Source organism: Monopterus albus, unplaced genomic scaffold (genome assembly GCF_001952655.1).
Source record: "Monopterus albus unplaced genomic scaffold, M_albus_1.0 scaffold36.1, whole genome shotgun sequence".
Taxonomy (NCBI): domain Eukaryota; kingdom Metazoa; phylum Chordata; class Actinopteri; order Synbranchiformes; family Synbranchidae; genus Monopterus; species Monopterus albus.
Window position 1 is genome coordinate 1473832 of NW_018127916.1, and position 25520 is coordinate 1499351.

At 39.4% G+C, this 25520-nt stretch overlaps 1 protein-coding gene and 1 long non-coding RNA gene across 3 annotated transcripts in view; one reads left to right on the top strand and one right to left on the bottom strand.

The window, feature by feature from the left end:
- The window catches only part of LOC109959056 (uncharacterized), a 13148-nt gene extending 2841 nt beyond the window's left edge, over nt 1–10307 (top strand). The window contains exon 3 of one of the 2 annotated variants that reach the window (XR_002274754.1): nt 10000–10307. This is a non-coding gene — a long non-coding RNA (uncharacterized LOC109959056). Of the gene's footprint in view, nt 1–5462; nt 5911–9999 lie in introns of those variants that run through there. The other variant, XR_002274755.1, reaches the window with a different exon arrangement.
- Nucleotides 10308–19958: 9651 nt separating this feature from the next.
- Nucleotides 19959–24367, bottom strand: hyal1 (hyaluronidase 1). Its single transcript, XM_020598081.1, has 4 exons — nt 24100–24367; nt 22898–23808; nt 22722–22811; nt 19959–20786 (listed from the first exon to the last, which is right to left on the bottom strand). Exons 1-4 carry the CDS (start codon nt 24161–24163, stop codon nt 20460–20462), a joined length of 1392 nt encoding a protein of 463 aa, XP_020453737.1. The 5' UTR covers nt 24164–24367; the 3' UTR covers nt 19959–20459.
- Nucleotides 24368–25520: the final 1153 nt, after the last annotated feature.

Sequence of the window (25520 nt, forward strand, 5' to 3'; positions counted from 1 at the left end):
CAGAGGATGCTCTCTACTGTCGCTCTGTAGAAGTTTGCGAGCAACTAAGAGGAGAGACCAGCACGTTTCAGCTTCCTGAGGAAGAACCTTTGCTGGGCTTTTTTCACCGGGTAGGACGTGTTCAGAGACCAGGTCAGGTCAGATGTGATGTGGATGCCCAGGAACTTGATGTTATCCACTTGCTCCACCACCTCCCCATGTATGAGAAGAGGAGCATACATTGTCTTCTTGGACCTCCTATAATCCACAATGACCTCCTTAGTCTTATGGGTGTTCAGGAGAAGATTGTTATCTGAACACCACCTTGTCAGGTGCTGGATCTCCTCTCTGTAGTGAGTCTCATCATTGTCTACGGTGGTGTCGTCTGCAAACTTCACTACTGTGTTTGTGCAGTGAATGGCATAGTAGTCATGGGTAAACAGAGTGAAGAGAACTGGGCTGAGCACACAGCCCTGTGGTGTAGACCAGTGTGGATGATGTGTGGATGATGTGCAGCTTCCAATTCTCACCACTTGAGGCCTGTTAGTGAGAAAGTCCTTAATCCAATGACACAGTAACAGAGTGTTTTTACACAATGGTATTGCTACTTTTACTTAAGTAAGGGATCTGAGTACTTCTTCCACCACTGTCAAACATTGTTTTTGTACTATTAATATCACTATATCTAATGTACAGTATATTCTGAGCTTTAATGCTGTGGTTGTTTAAGACTATCCTAATTTTAACTACTTTAATCTACAGCAGTACATCACATTGATATGTAGCACTGCTGTCTTGTGAGAACTACATGTCCACAATAAAAGCCATAGCTTAAAGAAAAAACAAATGGGTCTTCAGTTAAGTGATATTATTTATCTAACCTTTATTCTTTCAGTGACTGAGCTGAGGAGGAAAATATGAATGTAGGCAATGTACTGGGTAGTTATGAATAATCGGTACAAATAACCCCACTGTGCTGCCCTGATTAATTTATTTTCTTTACTACATTACATGACATCTGTCACTACATGTCTGACAGCCCTGTCATGTAATTTAGTAAAACGTCTGGCTGAATTGATTCATTTGTTTATGGTTTACTTCTTGAACCTCGGTGGTTTTCTCAACCCCAGAAAGAACCTCGCTGTTTACCAGGATTAGTATCAGGCTGTTCACATCTGGAGAGGCTGAGGTTGGGGTCCGGGAGCTGAGTGGAGAGGTCAGTGACCTCAGAATACTCCTCCTCCAGCTCTCTCTGATATAACGTAACCTTATTATTAGCTTCTCCAAACAGATGTTGTCTGTGTTAGTTATTGTCTGTATTAGTTGTTGGTTAACGTTCAAATTCTGTTGCCACACTTCTTTCACACTGAAGAGCCACTGAGGAAAACAAAGACAGCCAAAGTGAGAACTGAGCAGCTTCACAGTCTGTGTTGACAGTTTGGCCATTTTTCAGATGGGAACCACAAGCACTCCCTCCTCACTTGGCTGAGATCCCATAGAGGCCTCATTAATATTCACAGATGAAATGATAGTTTAGCAAAACATTATCACTGCTGATTAACTGGGGGTTGCAGTGAGGACCAGATTTTCCCTGGTATTTTGATCCATGTTTTGATTTTGCAAGCATGTTAAACTGGATATGGTGCCTCACCAAGGAGCTAATTACTATAGGTAATGAGTGTAATTGTGCAGAGTGAGATAACAGCAGTGTCCCTTTCATTATATTTTATGTATGTTTGTTCAGACAGGTGTACGTCACCTCTTGTCAGAGACAGGGTTTTTGTTGGACTATATCAGTTGATAGCCTCACCAAAAATCACAGTAACCCCATTTATAGCCACAGCAAGACATGATACTACATGTTTGACATACAAATTCTCATGTGATTTTCTTTATTTATCTCCTGTTTATCCCATTCAATGACTAATTCAACTACACTCCACAACTGCCATCACCTATGTTGCTCATGGCACATGAGAAGTCATTTCTGAAAGCTGCAATAAGTTACTACAAAACAAGCTATGAACACAATGCTGACACATTATTACCTTTTAAACTGATATTCCAAACTTACTAGCAAACAGCCGTCTATGCACACATCCAGCAGATACCAAACAACATAAGAATCCATTTATAACTGTCTCTGGCCATTGATAAATGCAAGTCCAACAATCATTCCCCTTTTAGCTGAGATTTTAGAGCTTTTATGCTGAAAAGTGCTGCATACTGCAGCTGAAAACAACAGTGATGAGAGCAGCAAGAATGAACCAAAACAGTAAAGTTTTGGCCTAGACCAAAGCAATAAGCTGAAAAACACTAAGTTTGTTTGGAAAATAGGTTGTATTCTTTTTCTGATGTATACTAATGATACAAAATGAAACTTGCAAGTCATAAAAAATATGAAGGGTTTGCATCCAGCTCATAACATGATATACTGTATATGATAGCCAGCCTATCCATGCATTTCATGCTGTCACTTGGTCACTAATGGATCAACAACTGGGATAATGGGAAGAGATGGAAGATGATCAAATAAATGTCTCATTCTCCTTCTCTCCTGTGAGCACAGTCAGCTGTGTTATCACGTCTCTCTTCAAATCCATATTCCTATTATGGATGATATGTCTCCCATTAAGATTAGGATAGTTCATGTGTATCTGAAGCTGTAGTTAATATCTCCACATAACATTAGCAGTAGCTTTATTAGGTGAAACTATTAAAGCTTAAAAGTGGATGAGAATTGATGATAACCTTAGCATTTCAACTGAAGTCCACTTGTCACGTATTGATTCATGGTGAAAAAGGCAGAGAGAAAACTGTCTTCTAGTCAATGAGCTTTGACCATGCTGAGGTGTGTGTTTCTTTATGCCTGTGTATTGTTGTGCGAGTGTGTGAGTGATGCAGCAAATTGTCCATTTGCAGTATATCCGATAGGATCAGGGATGTCATTAGTCACAGCGTGCTTATTCTCATTAAATGGCCCAGTTGCCACAGCAGCCCTGCTAAGGCCAGCCCCTCCCCCCGCAGCGCACAGAGAGTGACAGGCCAATTAAAGCAGGACACTGTGACATGCAGTCTGCTGTGACCACAGCTCTAAGAAAGAGGAACCCGACAGGGAACATCATACACCGGCAAGGTCCCAACAAGATCCATCTCAAAACAAATATGATGAACTGGGGCTCCCCAGAGGTAACGTCTGGGCTCCGAGAGCACAACGTCCTCATCCCTGCCATCAAACCCAATTAACTGCTATACCAATGGGGAGAGCAGTACAAACTACACCACCCAGAGGGCTTTGGGCACACATCAGACACAGGCAGGTTGATCGTGTTTTTCTGTGTTTGAGATCTTCATCACTTGTCACACACCACACACACTGCTTTGCCATAATTCTCTCAAGTCTGCATCTTTAGGGGAAAGCATGTGCCAGTCCTGTGAAATACAAGTCATGGAGATGCAGCAGGAAATGAAGAAAATATTCTAATCTTGGAAATGATGAGATGATAACAGAGAAGAGAAAGTGTGACAGATGAATGCGGCATTGAATCTGTCACCTTCTCTCTCATGCATTTGAGATATAACAAACATGCATTATATGAGGAAAAGGCACACGGTACAAGACATATAGTCACTATGAAGTGTAAAGTGATTCTGAAAAAGTGTTTATGCATTTAAAGAAAAGAAACTATCATACACTGGTCCGGCCTCAGCAAACAGGCTGTGACAGAATAGAGTAGCTGAAAAAACAATCACCACCACAAGGTCCATTTAGTAACTGTTCTGGAGCTTTTGATCGCATCACAAATACAATTATCCAATCTCTTTTCAATCTATTTTTAAGCCAGCAAGGAGCAGAAGACCTTAAAGTGCTCAAACCATCCGCTGAGAAAGGTCAAGAAGCTCAGGAATAGCTACTAAATGAATCTTGTGGTGAGAGTGATGTTTCCAAAGTCAAGAATGAATTTTCATTCTCATTAGAAAACAATATAATATCCATGATAAAATATTCTAAACTCAAGGTTCACTTGCTTGCTTTCAACTCAATCCCACAAACCCTCACTAAACCTTCACTAAACTTCAGTCATGATAACAGGTGGACTAACCAAGTCTAATGAAAGTTTGAGAAAGATTTAGAGGATTTAAACACATCTTTAACATCCAATCCTCAAACTCAATTGATGATACTGAATCATCTGTGATAGGAAAATGTAGTTGTGCCAGATTAATTATTAAGAAATGGTTAGGGGTAGGTACCAAAGAGTCCGTCTTTACATGTCCATCCACCACCCTTTCTACCAGGTTACATAAAGCAAACTCTCTGTAGCAGCATTAGTCATTTCAGCAAATAAACAAAATATTGTGTTGACATGTGAGTGACAGCACCCTCCACAGGAATTAGCTTGTTATCTGTCAGGAGCAAAGGAGGAAGTAGTGTGACATTGTTACAGAGCTACAGAGAGGGAAGGTACACTAAGGGTGGCTGGATGGGTCAACAATACACTAGACCTTGCCTAGTCCTCAAACACAAGCAGTGGTGGCAGGAGTAGTCACATACTTTACTTTAGAAAAAGTATCAATACCACAATGTAAAACTTCTCTTTTACAAGTAAAAGTCCTGTAGTAAGTACTGGCATCAAAATATACTTGAAGTACCAAAAACAACAGTACTCACTGTGTCAAATGGCACATTGCATAATAATGTATATCATATTATTGCAATATAATTACTGATGCATTTCATTGTGCATCATTATAATGTCACTGCTCATAAAGGTGGACCTAATCTTATATGCTGATCATTTTAATTACTGCAGGGTGTGTCTATATTTTTGTCCTCCCCAGCTACATACATGAGAGGATCACAATATTAGGAACACCTCTGAATATAATGTAGTCCAGTACAACACCAACTTGAACTGTGGCCTCAATAATAAACATATTGAACATTGAACTTATACATTTATGACAATTTCATCAAAAGCTGAAATGTTTTGAGCTTCATAAACACAGATGTTGAGGCGGAAGTGTTGCATTGAATTCAAAACAATTGTGCAGATGTACCTAATAAAGTGGCTGGTGAGTGTAAACAGAATACAGGTATGTTCACGTACATGGAGAGAAAATGGCAGCTTGTCAAAGCCGTAGGCCATGTCTGCGGCAGGAGCTAAATGCCATTTAAAGCTGGAAGCTACAACAGAGAGAATAGAACAAGGGGGAAAGAAAAGCACAGTGTCTGGGCAGATTGAGCTGTTGGAGTCTCTCACTGCACATCTTTTGTGTTTCTGAGAGAATGGTTCACTGCCTTTTGATAATCTAAACCATGGGGAAAAAATAGTTTTCTTCAGGCAGTGCTGTCTTCCACTGCTAGCTGCTACATGAATACCCTCACAAAAAGCCAGAAACTCACATTTGGGTCACAGTTCTGTATGAATTGCATTTCTCCTTGTACATAAACATATAATTTTTTTTCCATTCTGCCCAAGGAGGCGGAGATGACACCGCACAACAGAAAGGCTGCGAAGGAGTAATGGTTTAATTGCCAGCAAAGAGAAGAATAAAGCAAAGGCTGTGATTGTGTAATAAGATATTTATCTTGTTGTCAAATAGAATTACACCCAAACACAAGGTTATAATTACCAGTGAAAACACAAAAAGAAGCTCGTGAATTCTGCTTTTATTTTTTAAAATGTTTGCTTCCATTTCTCACACAAATGAGGCAAATTATTTTCTCACATTTAAACATAACATGAAGACATTTGTGTTGTATGCACACACATACCACGTTCTCAATTAAAGACCTTCTGTGAAGAGAGAAAAAATACATTAAACTCATGAACATGAATCTCATTTTACATGTTCGTTTTCCCCTTGATCTCAGCATATTGTACACCCTGGATGCACGTCTGCCCAAACACAAATACTCAATGAATACAGGCAAACATAAAGAACAGCAGTCTTTACGTTCCCTTATTAATATCTTCATTCTCATGCATGTATACATGACTGAATCAGCCACTATACACATGCAAACTTCATGTTTGGCAATTAGCAAGATATTCTGTAGCACAGGTTCTTGAGTGGTATAGGCATATGTCAAACAGTTAGCTGATGTTCAGATAAACCTAGTAATGAGTAACCTTAAAAGCTAAAAGTTTTCTGTAAACAATTTGGTAACAAGCACTGCACAGTGCAGCCACAGCAACAAAAAGTGAATACGCTTACCACAGGAGAAGCCACTACGCTTACCGAGCTGTAGCGTTTGCAAAGCAATTATGTGACCATTTAGACTCCACCATAGTACAGATACTGCACTGGTGAAAGTCACCAACAATCTTCTCCCAGCCTCAGACAAGGCCACATAAAGGCCTGGATGACTTGTAATTTCTTACTTCTAAACTCCAACAAAAATGAAGTTATTGTACTTGGGCTGAAAATCTTAGAAATATGCTATCTAAGCATATAGTTATTTTTAGATGAAATAGTTAAAGGAATCACTGGAACCAGTTGTTCATGTGGTGCAAATCATGGTGCGTGGTTGCACAGAGCAGGATGTCCATGGTAGGTCATGCTACATACGTAATTCCTGGGCAGATAGTGTCACTGTTCCCAGACTACAACACCCCTGCATACAAATAAACAGTGTTTGACAACTTATTTCATGATTGCTCTAAAGAACGGCTCTGTTAGGATTGGATTTCAGGAGTTAAAGTTATTTTTCTACTTATAAGTATTATTTTGCTTTTATAATGGAAAAGTTCAGTATGACTATTTGTCTGTGTTTCATTAACAGCTCTATGTATCAGTATTAACCTGGCTCTTATGCATGCATTATAGTTATAATATTCAGTTTTGAGACAACTTGTAGTATTTCTTGTCTTAGTGACACAGCTAACTGCATGTCCATTTTCAGTTGGAAAGAAACGCCTGAAAATAGAAGATAACAACATACACACACACACACACATACTGCCTATATGAACATTCTAGAATACTGACATGCAACGTACCACCCATGTACAGGGCAGTCCCAGCCCGAGAAGATAACTGTGAATGATTTTTGATTATCGAGGCTCTTGGAGACTTGTCATCTCTCAGAGCTCAGCGCTGTAATAACTCTGCATTTAACCAGAAGAAGATAAATCTACGTAAAGCTGATTCCTGTTTCCTGAGTGTTACGTCTTGGGGCCTTCAGATAAAAGAACCAGTTGAATCTAAAAGCTCTCTCTTTTATTTCGTTCTCCCTGATGACAGATAAGTGACTAAAATTTAAGATGACAGGACCAGGTGAGTGAGGAGAGAAGAGGCTCTAAGTGGCAGAAGACTAAGAACTCCAAGAAAGAGTAACGCAAGCCTGGAGTGAGAGTTGTAAAAAAAAATGTCTTCTGGGACTTTGGAAATAAAAGGAGAAGTGAAAAGAAACAGAGTGAAATAGACAGAAAAGAGAGGACAGTGGTTGAAGGGTTCAGGGCAAAGTTGGAGTCTATGTGACAGTATCAAAGCCACAGGAGCAGCAGAGAAAAGCTGTTAACAGGAGCTCACCGTGCCTTAATCGATTGTGAACAGTGCTGCAGAGCACAGCCAATCACAAGAGCTCCTGGAGACTTCTCTGGGTTAGAGCACTTACACGCTGTCTGCTGCCCGATCAGGGAGACGACGCAGGGAGAGGAGAGTGAAAGAGACAGAAAGAGAAAGAGGGGGGGAACACAAAGCGATGAGGAGGGAGGGCAGTGTTATTCAGGGAGAGGGAAAGTGGGACTTGAAGATTTTGCTTTTTTATTGTCGTGACCTTGAAAGCACTTGTTAGGGGATGTATGTTGGAGTGAAAATGCATCTGTCTGTCTGCCTGCCTGTCCCCTTGTCTATGTCTCTGCCAGATAATATTTTAGTTGTCCTTCACATGGGCCTTTTTCTAGATAACAGTAAGTTTTATGCATGACCTTTAAAGGCATGTCACATGGCATCAAAAGCACAGTTGGACATTGTAACAGCGCATTACATTTTGTAAGGAGCTTTCTGAATGGACAAATCCCTCTGACATGAAACTTCTGGAAGATCTTGCTCTTGCAGAATATAAAGTAAAAGCCCCCAGGTACAATGAGGATAAATGTCTACATTCATCAGAGGAAACACCAAGACAAAACAATCTTTCTTAACCAAGACCAATAAAAATGTAAATAGATGCAGGAAAGCAGCTTATATTCTGTCATCTTCATGCATTCCTTTGATCTCGCTACTTTAGGATTGACATTGTAACAGCCTCATTTGTTGTAACAACTAACACAGCATCCATTAAACTCAACAGTTCACAAAGTGATGTGACTTGAGACAGAACGTACTAGACAGCATCTCTTTATGACAACTCAAGGACTAATTTTCATACAGTTTTATGTCTTCAGTCTAATTAACTTTTGCTTGCTGTAATTGGAAAATTGTAAATTAGTGTTGTAACAGCTAAAAAAATGACTCAGTAAATTGTCACTTTCAGTTTATTTTGGGTATGTTACAATCAGAGTTGTGCCATCTGAGCCTCAAACATGAATCAAAGCAGTGTGTCTGTAGGAAAGGTGTTCAAACTATGAGTTTGCACAAATAATATGGCTGTAATCTTTTTTTCATTCATGTTTTCAACACAATTTATTAACAACATTTTACCAGTAAAGAATAACAGAATAATCAATTGTACAGGATCAATGAAGCAGCAGCAGGTAACTATAACTGAGTCATCAGATCAAAGTTTGATGCTCAGTTTGCAGGCACTAAAAATAGCTTCACAGAAAGTTAAAAAGTTCAGAAAATATATTGGAACCAACCAACTGTATCTATCCAATCTATTTAATAGCATTACTACATCCAGCTTTGCCTGTATGGGAAGAACAGAAATGTAAAAGACAGTCTTTGTTCTCTTTGTTCTTATTGCAAGCGTAACCGACGTGTTTGATTCACTTGATGAAAAAGAACAGAGCTAGAGAAAGTATGTAATTCTAGTTAAAAATACTTTAAAATTGTATGTGGCGACCCAGTAAAGAAAACTTTACAAACTGATCATTGATAGATTGACTTTTTGGAAGCTGCTTCACAGGCTAACAGCTGTTTAGCATCAACATAGTGAAGTACGTTTTGAGAGGAACATAATCGGCCCCACATCAATACAATTGAGTCTATTTGTAAATTGTGACACTGAAAATATACAGTAACCTTCTGATTTTGTCATCATGGATATGTTCTTAATTATATACTGTATGTAACTAGTAGCTGAAGTTGGATTTATACTTCTGCTTTATATAACTACACCGTGGGTGATGTGAATTGTAACAAGAACTGTGATTGGTCAGTCTTGGCTGCTGGTGCTGCTTCTCTTTCAAGTTTTAGAAGTCAGCGGAGGTGGCAGTTGAGCATGAAGACAACATTTAGCAGGATAAAGAAACACAATTATCACCTTCTCTTCAGTAAAAGACATCAAACAAAAATATCTCCACCGTATATAGCACTAGTCTCCTAAAGAGTTATGAGACAAGGCACAACATGGACTGATCATATACAATAAAGACATCTAGCGTCAATCAGTGGGAGATCCTGAATAAGTATAAACATCAGGATATCTTGATCTATTTGACAAATCAATCCTGGAACACAGGAGTACTGATTTTTAATGTAATAAAATTACACATATACAAATGTTTGCTTTGTCTATTTAAAACATCAAGTGCATCAACTCTACCTGTTTTCTACCTGTGCCATTTACATACTACACTCAAACTAACATATCAGGTTTCATACTCAAAACCTGAGGTGAGAGGTCACATTTTTTCTGTCTCGCTGGTTTCATGTTTTGGTGAATATTGCCGCCATAATTATCAGTGGTAAACCAATGATGGGTTGCCAGACTGAGACATCAGTCCAGTGGGGATAAAAAGGAAACAGTCACAGGCTGAACCAAACAAGTGCGAGCAGAGTGGTAGTGAAGGGCAAACAGTCAATATCCAGAGCCACCCCTTAAAATGTCAGTTGTCTTGGAAACAGGTGCAGAAATGGAAGTTGTGGATGGTGGCTGAGCAACCCCGGGAGCCACCGTTTAGCAAGAACAACAGCACACAGAGAGAATGTCCCCCCATGCAGCCACGCTGCTCCACTGAAGCACTGAATAGCTGCAATAGAAGCAACCTTGGGGGTAGAAGAGCATGAAACCCAGCAGAGAGGCATCTGACAGTCTAATCCTTCAGCATAATTTATGAAAAGTAAGTGTGGAACTCACAAAACGTGCAGAACTGTGGTGAAATAATTCTGGAGAAAACTTTTTTATCCACATATATCTTAGAAGTGAATATATTAACAACCTGAAATGATGAAGAAGTAAACTTTGTTAAATTCTTTGCCATTTTTGAACGTGAAATACTGGCACTCTGCCTACAACAGACCTAACTCTATTGATTACAATCACATATATAGCATATAAATCCACTCATCACACACTGATCTATCCTATAAAAGAGTCACAGCATTCACTAGAAAAGAACACAGACTTTTACTATTGGTCCTTGTCCAGTATTACTGAAAGAAAGTGACCACTTTACTGTAGACTTTGTCAGTGTGTCTCAGCAGAAATATTGTTCACTACTGCCCCCTGCTGTGAACATAAACACTAACCCGGACCCTGATAACACACACTGTGAACACTTTCACCAGAGGCAGACAGGGAACTGGAATAGTAGAGGTAACATTATTTTGTCCAGATAATACCAAAGTAAAAGTAAGATTACTTGAGTGTGAAATGATTTAAAACTATAAAAGGAGCTAATCTGAGCAGATATTTAATCTGGGAAATGTACAAAAAAAAAAGCATAATGACTGTCAGTTTGATGGCTCCTTAAGATACTTAAGCAAAAATCAACTGCTAAGTTGAAAGCACCTAAAAAAGTTTCCTCACAATTTCTTAAGTGTTTCCTGGAAAGAACCATGTACTGTAGGTTGCTTATTTTAGTTCAGTTAGTTTCCTGCATTTAAACATGGATGATTGTTTCTAACTCATTTATTAATTATTGGAAACTTTTTTCTTAATTTATGCTAAACTGTTTAGCTCACCCATCCCTTGAATAACAGTCTGCTGTGCATTTAGCATTTAAAAATAGGTGGAAGTGTACCAACTGATCAGTTTCTACTTTACCTGTAATATGTTTCGAATTATATGGTTTGTTCCAAGGAACATCTTCAGAGATTATGTGGAAATAAAGTGGCATTTACAGGGCCATAAAATGAAGTGTTATCTTTAGTTTTTAGAGAACACCTTTATCTATCTGATCAGTCTCACATTCTCAGCAAGAGCCATTTCAAAGGCTGGAGGTACTTTAGAGTATCTTCTCTATTCTCACCTCTTCACAGAGATTTAGAATGCCAAAGGCCAGCTCTAACAGTGTGAGGAACTGGAAAATGACGGCTGTATTTGTTCAAGACTGAATGTTTATCAGTATGTAACCCACCTATACCCACTGTATGAAGTAAGGGCCCTCACAGTAACTATAACTGAGTCTGTAATAAACTTCTCTACATTATATGCCCTTAGGTCCTACGGGTACTGTATAACCAAACACATGTTAGAATTAAAGTTTCTTAATTCATTCAACAAAAATCAGGGTAAACCATAAACAATAACAATCCCATTTAAATATTTTTGACCCTTTCACTGTAAGATACATGTTTCAGTATTTCAAAATAAACATAAATATAGTGGCCCCACACACTCCCTCACTCTACACCACCCAGCATATACACTGTGGCGTTTAATGGCGTTTAGCAACTAGCTTTAGGTGTATTATTGCCACCTTCCAGACGACCGATGACATCCAAAGCAGAAACTGCTTCGTTCCTCTGAGTGAATCACATGACTGGTTCAAACCAGTCAGTACTGCTTCGTAGCGCCAGATGCTTTGTAACTCGAATAAATATTGTTTCTCAATAAAAAATCTTTGACTCTCCACCCCACTTACATAATCACACCCTGCCCTAGTTACACAAGCACACCCTACCAGCCTAGCACATCCTCTGTTTCCCCAAGCACACCTTCTCATCACATAATTATTAAGACATTGTTTTGCTATCTCCTTTTTCACCACTAGATGTCAAACGAAGCTTTGAATGAATGAACCCATTTTCGAGACAACTGATGAAGTGGTTCGGTACTAGTTTATTGCTTCATTTGCACATCACTACTACAAACTATGTAGGACAAATATCTTACAGCAGATCCTCGAGTTGACAATCTAAGATACAGTCCACATAGTTAACATATTGCATAAAACTTTTTTCATCTCTCTTTGCTTCACAAAGTTACGCCCTTCCCCGCTTCCTTTTTTCTTCTTCTTCCCTTTCCCTGGGTATCACTACCTTTACCAGTGGATGACCAATAATGATATTTTACACACAACACTTCCTTGAACCTTTAAAATCACATAAAATAAATCACCATTAAGCTTTTAACCATATTTATCTTATGAATTCAACTTATTTATAGTAACCATTGCTCAAAAGCAAACACACTTTCTACTGATGTTTAACTATAATACATAGTATTTTTACCAAGTACGTATTTAATGTGAGCTGGTCTTTGGGTCTTATTGGTGTGGCTCTAGAGATTAATCTTTTTGTTCAGACTTAACCCACTATTGGATGAGTGGCCATAAGAGTTTAGCAGGCTACAGACAGTCATTATTTCAAGACAATAAGTGAAACATTCTTTGATGATCCCCTGGTGACCTTTCCTTGACCATCACCATGAGGTTGACATTTGACATGTGTGGTTGTCAGGACTCAGAGTTGTTCTGGCAGTCGGAGGTGTACCGGGTGAAGAGGAAAGGTGAAAGGACTGTCCCCTGCGGAGCTCCTGCACTGCTGACCGCACATCCTCACAAACTGTGGTCTGTCTGTCAGATAGTTAGCAATCCAGGAGGTTGGGCAGCTGTCTACCTGCATCTTCTGGAGCTTCTCTTTCAGCAGAAAGGTCTGAGTAAAGCAGGTCTTTAGTTGTTGGGGTTGGATGGAGATGACTCTTATGGTGCTGGAAGGCAGGATGCCTTTTGCAGCACTGGGACCTACTCCTGAGTCAGGCTAAGGTTAAATGGGTGCTGCAGAATCCCACATAGGTGGTTAACACAGGCCCTCATTACTCTTACTCATATCAGGACTTGCAGTGTAACCTGCTGGTTTAGATCACTGGGGAGTTGTGAAAGGGAAGCAACTGTGGATCTGGGGAGAGGGAGGGTGTGGAGTCTGTGTGGCTGGAAGAGGAACACGTGGGAGCAGCAGGGGAGGTCTGTATTAAACCTGCTGAAGACCAAGTTCAGCTTGCTGGCACTGCTCAGGTTTCCCTCACTCTGATTCCCCTTAGCCTTAAAACCTGTGATCTTTTTCATCCCTCATGTTTTTTTTTTACTGGAGCTTGGTTTCAAACTTACTCCTGAAGGCGTCTTTGCTTTCCTTTAGATTCACACTCTGAAGTAGATCCGAGTCTCCATCTCTGAAGGAACGTTCACCTCCTAGTTCTGTGTTTGGCCCCAGCTCTGCATCCTCAGCTTCTATTCTTCGGTTCATAGTAAATTTTGGGTAGTATGGGTCTGAAGAGGGTGATCAGCTGCTCACATGAACACACAATAGACTCAGCTTTGTTGTTGCTCCCAGTGGCCTGGATTCCCTGCACAAAGATGTAGAAACAACAACAACAACAACAAAAAAAACACCAGGGGAACTAAGCAAAATGCTTTTAGGTGCTCTGTATTCATGGTCGTTAGACAACGGCAGAGCACTACAAAATAAGGGATAAAAGCAAATGACGAGAAAACAATGAGGAGTTACTGCAACAGATGGCATCTTGAACTTTAGCTCAGAATTAGTTTTGTTCTTGTATGTTTTATATATTTTATTATGCTTTATGTTTGTCTTCAGTCTGCTGCAGGACTAATTCCCTCTTGGGCACAATCAAGCTGAAAGTAGGTCAAAGTAGAACATGCATGCATTAACTACTTTTACAATCCTGAGTAAACCATTGTCTTTCTTTACCTAACGGTTGTTATTATGAATATGCCCAAAGGAGGTAGCTAAGATGGAAGAGAATATCCCTGCAGCAGCCTTTGTATTTAAATGGAATGCTGTTTATGTGATCTCCATTTGTCTATCCAAGCTGACATCAAGGACGTCCACCGATCGCCATGGTTTAAGCAAAGAGCTGGCATTGTCAGTTTCATAACTAATGACCCCATATTGACAGATACACATGCCAGCAAACAAATTTTCCTCTTATACCACCTACCGTAGCAACATTTTCTCTCATGGTCTGCTTTCCCACTGCTCACACTTTACTGTAGCTCATTAAAGCACAAAATAGCAGCTGAGACAAGTGTATAGGATTTTTTCATTACAATCCCCTTCTATGTCACATTCCTTTACATCTTACATCCTCTCCTCTCAAACACAGAATGACCCAGTGCCTATTCTCCAGACTAATTGAAGGCATGGAGATGCAGATACAGCGGGACAGATCACATCCTTGAAACTTCGAGGCATGCCGTAGTGCTGGTGTTGCTGAACTGTGGAGGCAAGATAGCCGGTGGGCATGATTTGGATGGGGACCTTTCAAATCCAATTGCATCATGTTGGTCCCCATCCTGGCCCGACCACACTATCAGAGCAGATAATGTGTTCCGGTAAAGGTTACGACTCACCATGACATTTCTATTCAGACCCAGTAATCACTGATTCCTACGGACAAATCTTCAGTTCACATAACTGCATGTTTGTGTGTGTTTCCCTGCTGTGTGTGTGTGTGTACATGGGTTTTGTCCGTTGTTCATAATAATAAGTTACAAAGCAAAGAGACACAATTGATAAATCAAAACAGGAGGAACAGAAATAGGACAGCCAATTAAGATAAGTTTGATAGGAGTCATGGATCCCTTTATATCACATTCTGTCTTCAGGTATTTTAGGTTTGCTGAGATCAAGAGACCAGAGCACTTTCCAGAGACAGGAAATGATTGTTGCACTACATTGTTGACCTTATCATTAGCATACAGAAGTGAAATCATCTATGAAACTAGCATCTGTGCATCTTTTTTTTCTTGCTCACACTTAAATACAGTTCTGCCTTAAAAAATAGGAACTACGCATTAATAAGCATGTGCGGAAATTGTTTGAGTTTTCAAAACTGAAATCAGAAGCATGATAAGAAGACAAGCATTTCAGTACATTATATATCTGCAGAAAAAGATGATGGTCTCTACTAAGGTATTCTTTCTGACCTATCTGTCCTCTTTCAACTTCAATTTCACCCACATATCAAAACATCAGCTTTCATTCTCCTGTGTTTATGCATGTGTGTGTGCTGTCTTTGCATGCACACTAAATCATGACACAGAAATCAGAATATGGTGAAACACTTTTGAATTATACAAGCTGTTGTTGGGTTTATCTTTTATTGTGCCATTCAGGGTTTGTTTAAAAGGGTTAATAAAATGCCAGAAGTATAGTATGTAGACACCAAAAAAAAAAATATTACACTGGCATCTGATTGTTGCCTATCCCATTTCAAAACCATGGGCATTAATATGCTGATAATGACAGTTTTTCAACAGCAACTTGGAACCTGGCTGCAGGGACTTGTTCCCATTCAGCCACAAAAGCATTACAAGGATTAAGGGCCAGGCTCTGTGCAGGCCAGTAAAGTTCTGCTACACCGATCTTCAAACACAAATAAACAAATAAATCTAATCAAATTAAAATGGTATAGCTTTGTGCATAGGGCGATGTCAGGGCTAATTTTAGCAGTTACTAATGTTTTGAGGGTACTCGTACCCTGGTGCAAGGAGTCATCACATGGAGTAGCTCAGCTAAACTAAAAAAACAAAATGCAGTGCATTTAGGAAGAAAATAAGCACACAAACTGAACTAAATATGGATTTCATTCTTTCTATTACTAAATAGTCACCATCACCAATCACAAGACAGACACTGTTTTTGATATAATCTACAGTTAATAGCGATCACAAGACTTCTGCTCTTCAAGCCAACATGGAGACTGAGAGCTACACTACTTTAAGCTATAAGCCTCCACTCTCTACTTTTAAAACACCATGCTCATCACTGTTGACATTTCAACTTTTTTTTTTTTCATTACAAATCATTATTCTATTCTGAATTCGATTGAATCTGGTATCCAATCAGCAATTTTGCTGCTTAGGTGACCAGTGTGAGACTCCTTTGTGCCACAGCAGTCTCCACTCTCATAACAAAAGCATTTTTCTTCTAAGATCCACTTCATTACCCAGACTAATATGGAGCAAAATATTTATTCAAATGAACCAAGATCAAATCCTATAAAATGAATGAGAAGAAAATGCTGAAATGGATTATATGCTTGCAGAAGAATCATCATATTTGAATTAATTACAAACTAAAAGGGTAACAGCGTTGAAAAAGTGCTTATTCTCTTTCCATCTCCATAGTTATTTTCTTATTAGCTGGCATTTATTTATGTTCATCATCCATCCCAGCCCAGTGTCATCAATGTGTCCATGAAAACAGAAAATAATTACATACATATAATTACATTTTATCAGGATCAACATGACAACAACTGATTGGCTGTTGTTTTGTGGAGAAGACACACTGAGCGTTTTACTGGTCACAACCAGAGGAAAGCCTTTCTAGTGGAGATTGATTGGGCAGTGTAATTTTCTCCCTGAATAGCTCCCGGGCACATACACACTTATTGTGTGACTTTGGCAGGGGCCACCTTTGTATAATAAGTGTGGGAATGTGAGCTTTTCTTTGTCTTAAATGGTATTCTTTGAGCTGTGGTGTGGTCTCGCAGGGCGGGGGTTAACGTCTGAGCCCAGTGCTACCCAGGATAAGTCACATGTGACAGTCTGTCAAGTCACCTCTCATCAGGGGGCACAGCAGAGAAGGCAAATCCTCAACAGCAACACACACATTACACTTCAAACACAGACACAAAACACACATGATGATAATTTTTTTGCTGTACATCCTTACAATATTTACAGTTTTATGTGCAAATGCACTGATCACCATGAGAGCGTCTCCATCCAGCCATGTGACACACTGCTGCAGGATGTGGTCTGGTAGTGACTCGGCCAGTCAACAAGCAGCGTTTAAGTGGAGAGATATCAGCGCTCCATCTCCTATGAAATAGGACGCTGTGACCTCTCCCGTACTCCATCGTTTAGCCTTTTCATTTCATGTTTCCAATTCTCTGCTCTGGTTTCATTTACTTACATGGAGATGTGATAAAAAAGGTGATTCAAGGACCACTTTCCATCAGTTTTTACAGCCTATTTACTTACAGTCACTTGCTTTTAGTGTGAAATACCGGCTATAAATCCAGTTCATACAAAGTTGCATATTTACTATTTGCCTAGCACTTCTAAACATCTCTAATTAATAACCTATATCCTCACTGAAACTGTACAAAAGCTGTGCTACACAAATATCCACACAGATAGATAAAACTTTAAAATGCATATAAAATGCACAGAAAGATACAAAATTTAAACACAAATTAAATAAAACATAAAATGGCAATTAAAAACAACAATTACATGACAGTACAAGTAGTGTAGCAACATGCATGAATAGATAGTACTTTAATGTAGCTGTGGCAGGCTGTGGATTCTCTCTGTTCTCATTACACTGTATTTTGCACCCCTTTACTTGAATCTTTCTAAGACCAACCGCTGAGTATTTTAACACGAGAGGCAGGCGTACTTTCCTCTTCGGAGTTAGAAACACCAGTGTCTGTACAGTCAGTTAATGGAACTTTTTTATATATCTTCACTAGACCCTGATGAACGCTTTATGCCAAAATGCGTTGGTCTTTTATCACTTCATTGGACCATGCCCTTCACAATGACTGATGCCACTTTTGACTTCTGATGACAAAGCTTTTTCAAAAATAATACTGTTATCTGATATATTTCTATGGTTTAGGTTTGCTTAAGTTTAGGCACAAAAAACACTAGTTAGATTTAGGGAAATATTATGATTTGGTTTAAAAAACCACTTTGTCAAGGTTAAAGAACCTTCAGCATCTCGATAATAATATTAACCACTTGATAACATCCAAGAAATCACATTTAAAAGAAACCAGCGTGGACTGTGAAACAAACTGCGATTTCAGTGTGGCAAAGTCTAGCATTTTGTTGATTCACCTATCTAATGCAACCCTGTGCCTCTGCAGACTTTGAGGCTGTATAACAATTTCACACATTATCTGTTTTTTGTTTTGTTTTGTTTTTTTTACTTCTAATTTTAACCTTTGAACAGAACCAGGATAGTAGTTTTCATGTTTCTACTCTTTATGCTAAGCTAAGCTAGCCTGGTTGGAGCAGAGTGCTATCAGTCTTCTCATCTAACTCTCAGTAAGAAAGCAAATAAAGTGTATTTGCCAAAATGTTAAATAAATTCCATTTTTAAGGTAAGAATCCCGCATTTAGTAGTCTGATGGCTGCACTCCACCATGGATTTTGGTGACATAATCACACATAAAACATAAAAACTAGCACACATTAGATCTTTAAGAAACCGGATCAGGGAGTCGACTCCTCTGAAGGACACAGACACAGAGCGTGACAAAACACTTATTAAACCAAGAGCGAGACGATCTCTAGACCGAGCAGCAGGGAAAGGGGAGACGTGACCATGGAGGGGTGACAGAGCGAGACGTCAAAATGAAGAAATGCAGAGATGAGAGGATAGAGAAATAGAGAGCCTACTAGACCAGGCAGAGGATGGAGGAAAGAGGGGACCACTCAAAACACGATAAACATATCAAAATGACTTCTGTTCATGTATAGTCAGTTAGAGCATTGAAAGGCATTTTTAAAATCATACTTCTGTTCATGTATAGTCAGAGCATTGAAAGGCATTTTTAAAATCAAAAAACACTATTGATGTATGAAATTCACAATGGTTTATCAAATCTTATTACATTTGAGGATTCAAACTTTGGTAAAATGTCAAGCAGAACTTTTTTTTTGAGTATTCACGGCTTGCAGACACAGGTGAAAAACTATAATGTTGCATTTTGAATATGATTTTTATATTGTTTACAAAGTAATTTTAATAATCTCTAGTCAGTTAGAAACAACACAATATTAATACGATCCCTCTCCTCAGTTTGGACATAGGGAGCAGATTTTAGGCTGCCAGGTTGAAAAAATAAACAATAATCATGACCCTGGTGTTGAATGTCTATCAGTGTATGAGCCTGGTTGTGTTTTTCCTGCCATTATCAAGTAAGTACAATAAATATAGGTTTGCATTAATGTATTATTATTATTTTTGGAAATCAATAAAATTGCACAATGAAGTCCAAAGACTACAATGATGTTTTTTAAAAGCACAAGCTGTAGACATCGCTCCCTGGCTTTGACGAAAGCATCAATCTCTGCCTCATATTCTCACAATTCAGCCAGTAATGATAAAGCTTGAAGCAGAAAACCGAAGGGTCCTTGTGGGAGTCTGCTCTTCCAGCCTGCTCAGCCTCAGGGGACAGAGGAGCAGAGCTGGCTCTCAGATAAGACAACATTGTACATCACTTGTAAATCAATCAAGGTCACCTTATATGCTCTCTTTGTTTCTGGGTCTATATGAATTTCTCAGCTGCTGCAGAGTTGGGGAATAAAGGTAGAATGTCATACTGAGTCAAATATTGTTTTCCTTTGTGAATGCTAACAGCCCAGGCTCTGACCTTGATGCCTTTGTTATTGTTAGCTGTCCCACACCACCACCTGCTGGTCATAAACATATTTGTATGAATACAGCCTCCGCATTTAAATTATGAGGCAGAAATGTTAAAAAGTAATGTTATTTACAATTAATGATAAAAAGGCCCCTCCCCCTTCCACCTCCTAGATAGTGGTGGAAAAAAATATTCAAAGATAGCAAAAGAATCAACATCATACCAGTGTCGTGGATTAAAATGTTTAATTAATGAGCATAAAATGTCCACAGGGGTATTCTAGAGGTGGACAACAAAACAGATGTTAGAGTTAATGATATTTATCTTGTAAGCACAAACATCAGTTAATTGGGGTTTGCTTTAAAATGAAAATCCATGCAGTGTTATTACATTAAAGATCCCACTCAGATAGGATTTAAGACAAAAGATTTAAAATATATCATTAAGAATTCAAAATGCTCTAAGTAATAATTCTGTCTAATTAGTTATTTTTTAACAAAATGTTCAGTGAACTAGGTAAAACTCTTACAATTGGATGTGCTCATTTGAAAAATCCAGTATCTATCAATTAACAGATACTTTTCACTTGGACAGAAGTGAAGGGGATCACATGCACTCTTGTTGATAACTTCATGTGAGCGAAACAGTAAATTAAATTTCACACTTTTTACAGACTTTACTGCCACTTATTAGACCGTAACTGTCATGAGACTATTTTCTTTGAAAAATGACTTTGTTATTCTGGATTTGGTATGGAGCAGCTCTTACCACTCCACCCAGGGTAACACTTGCACTCAAAATCAAACCTCTTGAACGTTTCCTGGTGTCTCTTCATCTGTCCTAAAACGCTGTAGGTCGTCCGTCCATTGGGCATCTTCTCAGACACCACCTTCCACACGGCAGGGTCGAGGTGGAGGTAGGCCCTGGAGTTCAGGTTCCTTCTCTGACATCTTCCTTTAGAGGAACACATGATCTGGCTGCAAAAAGTGGCTGCTGCTGTTACATTCACCAGGTAGGGACCCAGAGTGTTGTCAATGTAGGACCGGACAGAATTACAAGTAGCCTGAAAGTAGAACAGAACCAGGTGATATTATTGACTGAGGATGCTTCAAATAAAGCTTTTATGCCGGTTTTACTTAAACATGTGTCCAGTGGTCAAAGCAAAAGCCACCTGCAGTAAAGTAACCCCACACACAGCAAACAATGTCTCATTCACATTATACTATTTCTGCAGTAACTCTTTGAGAATAAATATGGCATTAGTTTATATTTTTCTTATTATCCTATTAAAAAACCAAAAACATTTGTGTTGTATGTTCTGTGCAGCCAAACATTCAATATAATTGCACTACTTCCATTTGTTGTCTGAAACTTGCTAAAGACACATGAACCACACTGTTGCACAAGCTGACATGTTCCTTCATTATAATAAACATGCACTGTAGTTTCTTTTCGGTCAGCCTCACATACTGTTCATGTCCTGCTGCTGTACACACTCCCTAGCACATCAAATGTGTATAAGTCTGCAAATGGGAAAAAAAGTCCCCAACAAATACACTATTTCCACAATGACAGTACACTGAGCCATTAAAAAAAATGAAACTATGGTTGTGGCTGAGTGCCACAGCTGGAGTAGGAAAGTCAAAAAGTTTTGATGGTTGAAAATAAAAGTCATTCTTTAAAAAACATTTAACTAAAGAACAATAAGTAAAGTTTAAAACTGTTCCAATGAATCAGCATTATAAAATCTCCAATGCATGATGGAAATAAAGTTCAATGACATGATCAACTTGCTGTCTTTAAACATTTTTTAGTTCAACTTAAATCACCATAGTTGATAATACACAATTAAATGTGCAAATGGATGGCTGAGCATTCCCATAAGCTAGATGAAGTGCTGCTTACCCATGATTTGGTGACTTGGCACATATAATTTGGACTATATTTGTAATACAGGGGCTGGCCCAAGTGGCTTTGGCAGCAAGACACATCTGAGCCAGGCCCACTTAATTGTAAAGTACACCAGTAATGGGCCCTCTAAGTCTGTCCTGACTGTATTGTCAGCAATGCCAATGCAAATACTGTGACCAAATTATATATGGGTGTAAGAGTGAAGGTCATCAGGTGGGCCCCCTCTCACTAACTGGTGTTTTGCTGAGTTGGGCCCACGACAGGCTCAATGGTGTGTTTACCTGTGTCCTAAAACCATATCTTTGCCAAGATATTTATCTTGTAAGCACAAACATCAGTTAATTGGGGTTTGCTTTAAAATGAAAATCCATACAGTGTTATTACATTAAAGATCCCACTCAGATATGATTTAAGACAAAAGATTTAAAATATATCATTAAGAATTCAAAATGCTCTAAGTAATAATTCTGTCTAATTAGTTATTTTTTAACAAAAAATCTATCAATTAACAGATACTTTTCACTTGGACAGAAGTGAAGGGGATCACATGCACTCTTGTTGATAATTTCATCTGAGCGAAACAGTAAATTAAATTTCACACTTTTTACAGACTTTACTGCCACTTATTAGACCATAACTGTCATGAGACTGTTTTCTTTGAAAAATGACTTTGTTATTCTGGATTTGGTATGGAGCAGCTCTTACCACTCCACCCAGGGTAACACTTGCACTCAAAATCAAACCTCTTGAACGTTTCCTGGTGTCTCTTCATCTGTCCTAAAACGCTGTAGGTCATCCGTCCATTGGACATCTTCTCAGACACCACCTTCCACACAGCAGGGTCGAGGTGGAGGTAGGCCCTGCAGTTCAAGTTCCTTCTCTGAACCAACGGCTGTATTGTCAGCAACACCAATAGAAACTCTTTGTGGGTTTAAGAGTGAAGACAAGTCTACAAGGTCATCAGGTGGGCCCCCTCTGAATAACAGGTGTTTTGCTGAGTCGGGACCACGACCACGACCTGCTGACGTCTGAATGAGATGTACACAAAGTGATGCACACTACTAATGAACAAGTCAGTCAATCATACCCGAGATTTGGAGTAGGTGCTGTCGCCCCACAGCACCACCCCTGTGGATCCCAAAGCAACACTCTCTCCGATGGTGTAGACCAGGTGCTCCTGCAGGAGTACGGTAATAAAGGGGGTAAGCAGAGGATATAGAAATGATCCCAAAACAGCACAGAGTTTAAATGACAGCTACTTGCCTGAGAGAGGAACTCTAACGTGTAGGTGTAGACGATGCGAGCGTAGGTGAACACAGGCAGCCCTGATGGAGTCACCCGATCCCCTACTCTCATGGCCTCCAGGATGCGGTGGTGAGTGTAGAACAGCACTTCTTGGCTGAGATTTCGCAGGTTGAGGCTGAGATAGATGTCAGGATACAGAGCAGACGAGACTTTCCACAGCCAGAGCAGCTGGTTGTTCCTCTTGATCTCGATAGCCGGACACTCCCCTGTGTAGTTTGTGATTTTGTCACTGTAGTAGTTGTAGCAGTTGGGAAAACCATAGTAACCCCACAGCCCATTCGGTCTTTCCTGCTTCCCCAGTTTCAGTGTTTCTTCCATGAATTTCCTCGCTGCATCCTCAAACTGCACCCGGGCTTCAGCTTCTACCTTTGCAGGGCTCCAGTCTGGATGGTCCAATCTCACCAGTGCTTTTGATGCCTCCCTGTATACCTGCATACTGTCCCAGTTTCTCGCCCATAAAGGTCTCCAGTTCTCCCAATCCACGACAGCCAGCCCTGGGAAATTCCTGTCAGGAATAGCGGTGCTGATATTTTTATAAACAACTCTTAGGTGCTTCTCAAGACTGGCATTCTGTGGGACTCCACCATTAATAGCCTGATCTTGCCCAGAGTATCTGGGATACAGACCAAACCTGTCAGAATAAAAGATGGTTATGTTGTCACCCATAAAGGATTGGTTTTGATTGTGGACGATGTTAAATATCCCCAAGTCAAGGTCCACACCATACTGAGAGAAGCAGTTGGCAGTGGGGGCATTCCACACAGTGAGGAAAGGCACCTGGGAAAAATGTGATGTTTTCACCTGCAGCCCTGAAACAAGGGTGATCACATTCACAAGCAACAGCAACTCAGGATGAAAGGCTGCCATCCCTGCAAAGAACACAACGGCAACTCTGAGTTGTGTAACTGCGTTGTGAAAATCTGAGAGGATGTTACAACATTATCCTTAAACTGCACATTTTAAGTAACTTAATTAGGCAGCAGGAGTCTTAAAAGATCTAAACTTGATATCCATTTACAGAATCTGAATTAAAGCATCAAGAATTTTAGTTTCTGAGCAAATGTGTATATTTGAATAAGATAGCAGGTCATAAGGTAATACATTGTGTAATAAAGAAAGAGTAAAATGCATTTTAGACAAAATTACAAACACTCACTTACCTACAAGGATTACACAAAGATGCTTGTTTGTACTTTGCGTTCTTGAAATGCAAGGGGGAGTCATATGATCCGAAATTTACATACTTAAGAGGAAGGAGCAAAAACACATTTAGGAGTGCCCTGGGATTTCTAACAACCAATCAAATGTTCTCAAGGGTTTTCCAACTACCAATCAGAATTGTGCAGAGAACTTCTAACAACCAATCTTAGCAGAGAGGCAAAATGCATCATGGAGGTAGAGATTTAAAGTCACAGATTAGGTAAAACCTCTTTTCACCACTGTCTCTCCTCAAGGCAGTTCTCATTATGTATCAAAAATAAAATAAAATATAAATGTACTGTGACTGAAGATCAGTTCACTAATCAGTTCACCGAGAAGACTTGGCCTGGACAGGATATACAGTTCTACTTTAAACTGCCGCCAAAAAGACATAATAATCTCTTCCCCTTTCAAATTTCAATGCATGCCTCTTAAAAGGTGTTTAAAGAAATATTTTGGTTTAACAGCACCCTACAGTTACAGTAAATGGCTATGGGGTGTGAGGTTGTTGCATGCAGACGGTGTCCTTCCCTGAAAACTGCCTGGCTTTACTTCCCTTCAACGGTCAGTAGTGAAACTTTTTACTACCAAGCAGTAAAATCATAAATGTATTAACAAAAAAATGTGTTTAAGTGTGTAGGTAATTTAAGCATGACAGTTCATTTTATTTCTATTTGTTTGTGTTACAGTATAATCACAGTAGTAGGTCTAATTAGCACAACAGCCTAAAGCAGAAAATATAAAGTAATTTTGCAGGAGACATTGAGAAAGTAGCCTGTGTATTATCCTTGGTAAACTTAGCAAAATGTCACTTATTTTTAACACTGTGAGGAAACAGTATACTGACCTTGGCTTGTTGTTACTGTTGTTGAGATGTTTTTGAATGTACAGTACAATCAGCCATTATTATTAGAAAACATTGTGATGTATTATTCTGAGCGAAACAGTAAATTAAATTTCACACTTTTTACAGACTTTACTGCCACTTATTAGACCGTAACTGTCATGAGACTGTTTTCTTTGAAAAATGACTTTGTTATTCTGGATTTGGTATGGAGCAGCTCTTACCACTCCACCCAGGGTAACACTTGCACTCAAAATCAAACCTCTTGAACGTTTCCTGGTGTCTCTTCATCTGTCCTAAAACGCTGTAGGTCGTCCGTCCATTGGGCATCTTCTCAGACACCACCTTCCACACGGCAGGGTTGAGGTGGAGGTAGGCCCTGGAGTTCAGGTTCCTTCTCTGAACCAACAGCTGTATTGTCAGCAACACCAATATAAACTCTTTGTGGGTTTAAGAGTGAAGACAAGTCTACAAGGTCATCAGGTGGGCCCCCTCTGAATAACAGGTGTTTTGCTGAGTCGGGCCCACGACCTGCTG

What these genes read in the sequence shown, in the direction of transcription:
- hyal1 (XM_020598081.1), bottom strand. Translation starts at nt 24,163, where the DNA reads ATGACTCCCCCTTGCATTTCAAGAACGCAAAGTACAAACAAGCATCTT. An exon ending in TCTTTGTGTAATCCTTGTAG is followed by an intron (nt 23,809 to 24,099) that starts GTAAGTGAGTGT and finishes TGTTCTTTGCAG; the next exon opens with GGATGGCAGCCTTTCATCCT. An exon ending in GCACCTACTCCAAATCTCGG is followed by an intron (nt 20,787 to 22,721) that starts GTATGATTGACT and finishes TTCTACTTTCAG; the next exon opens with GCTACTTGTAATTCTGTCCG.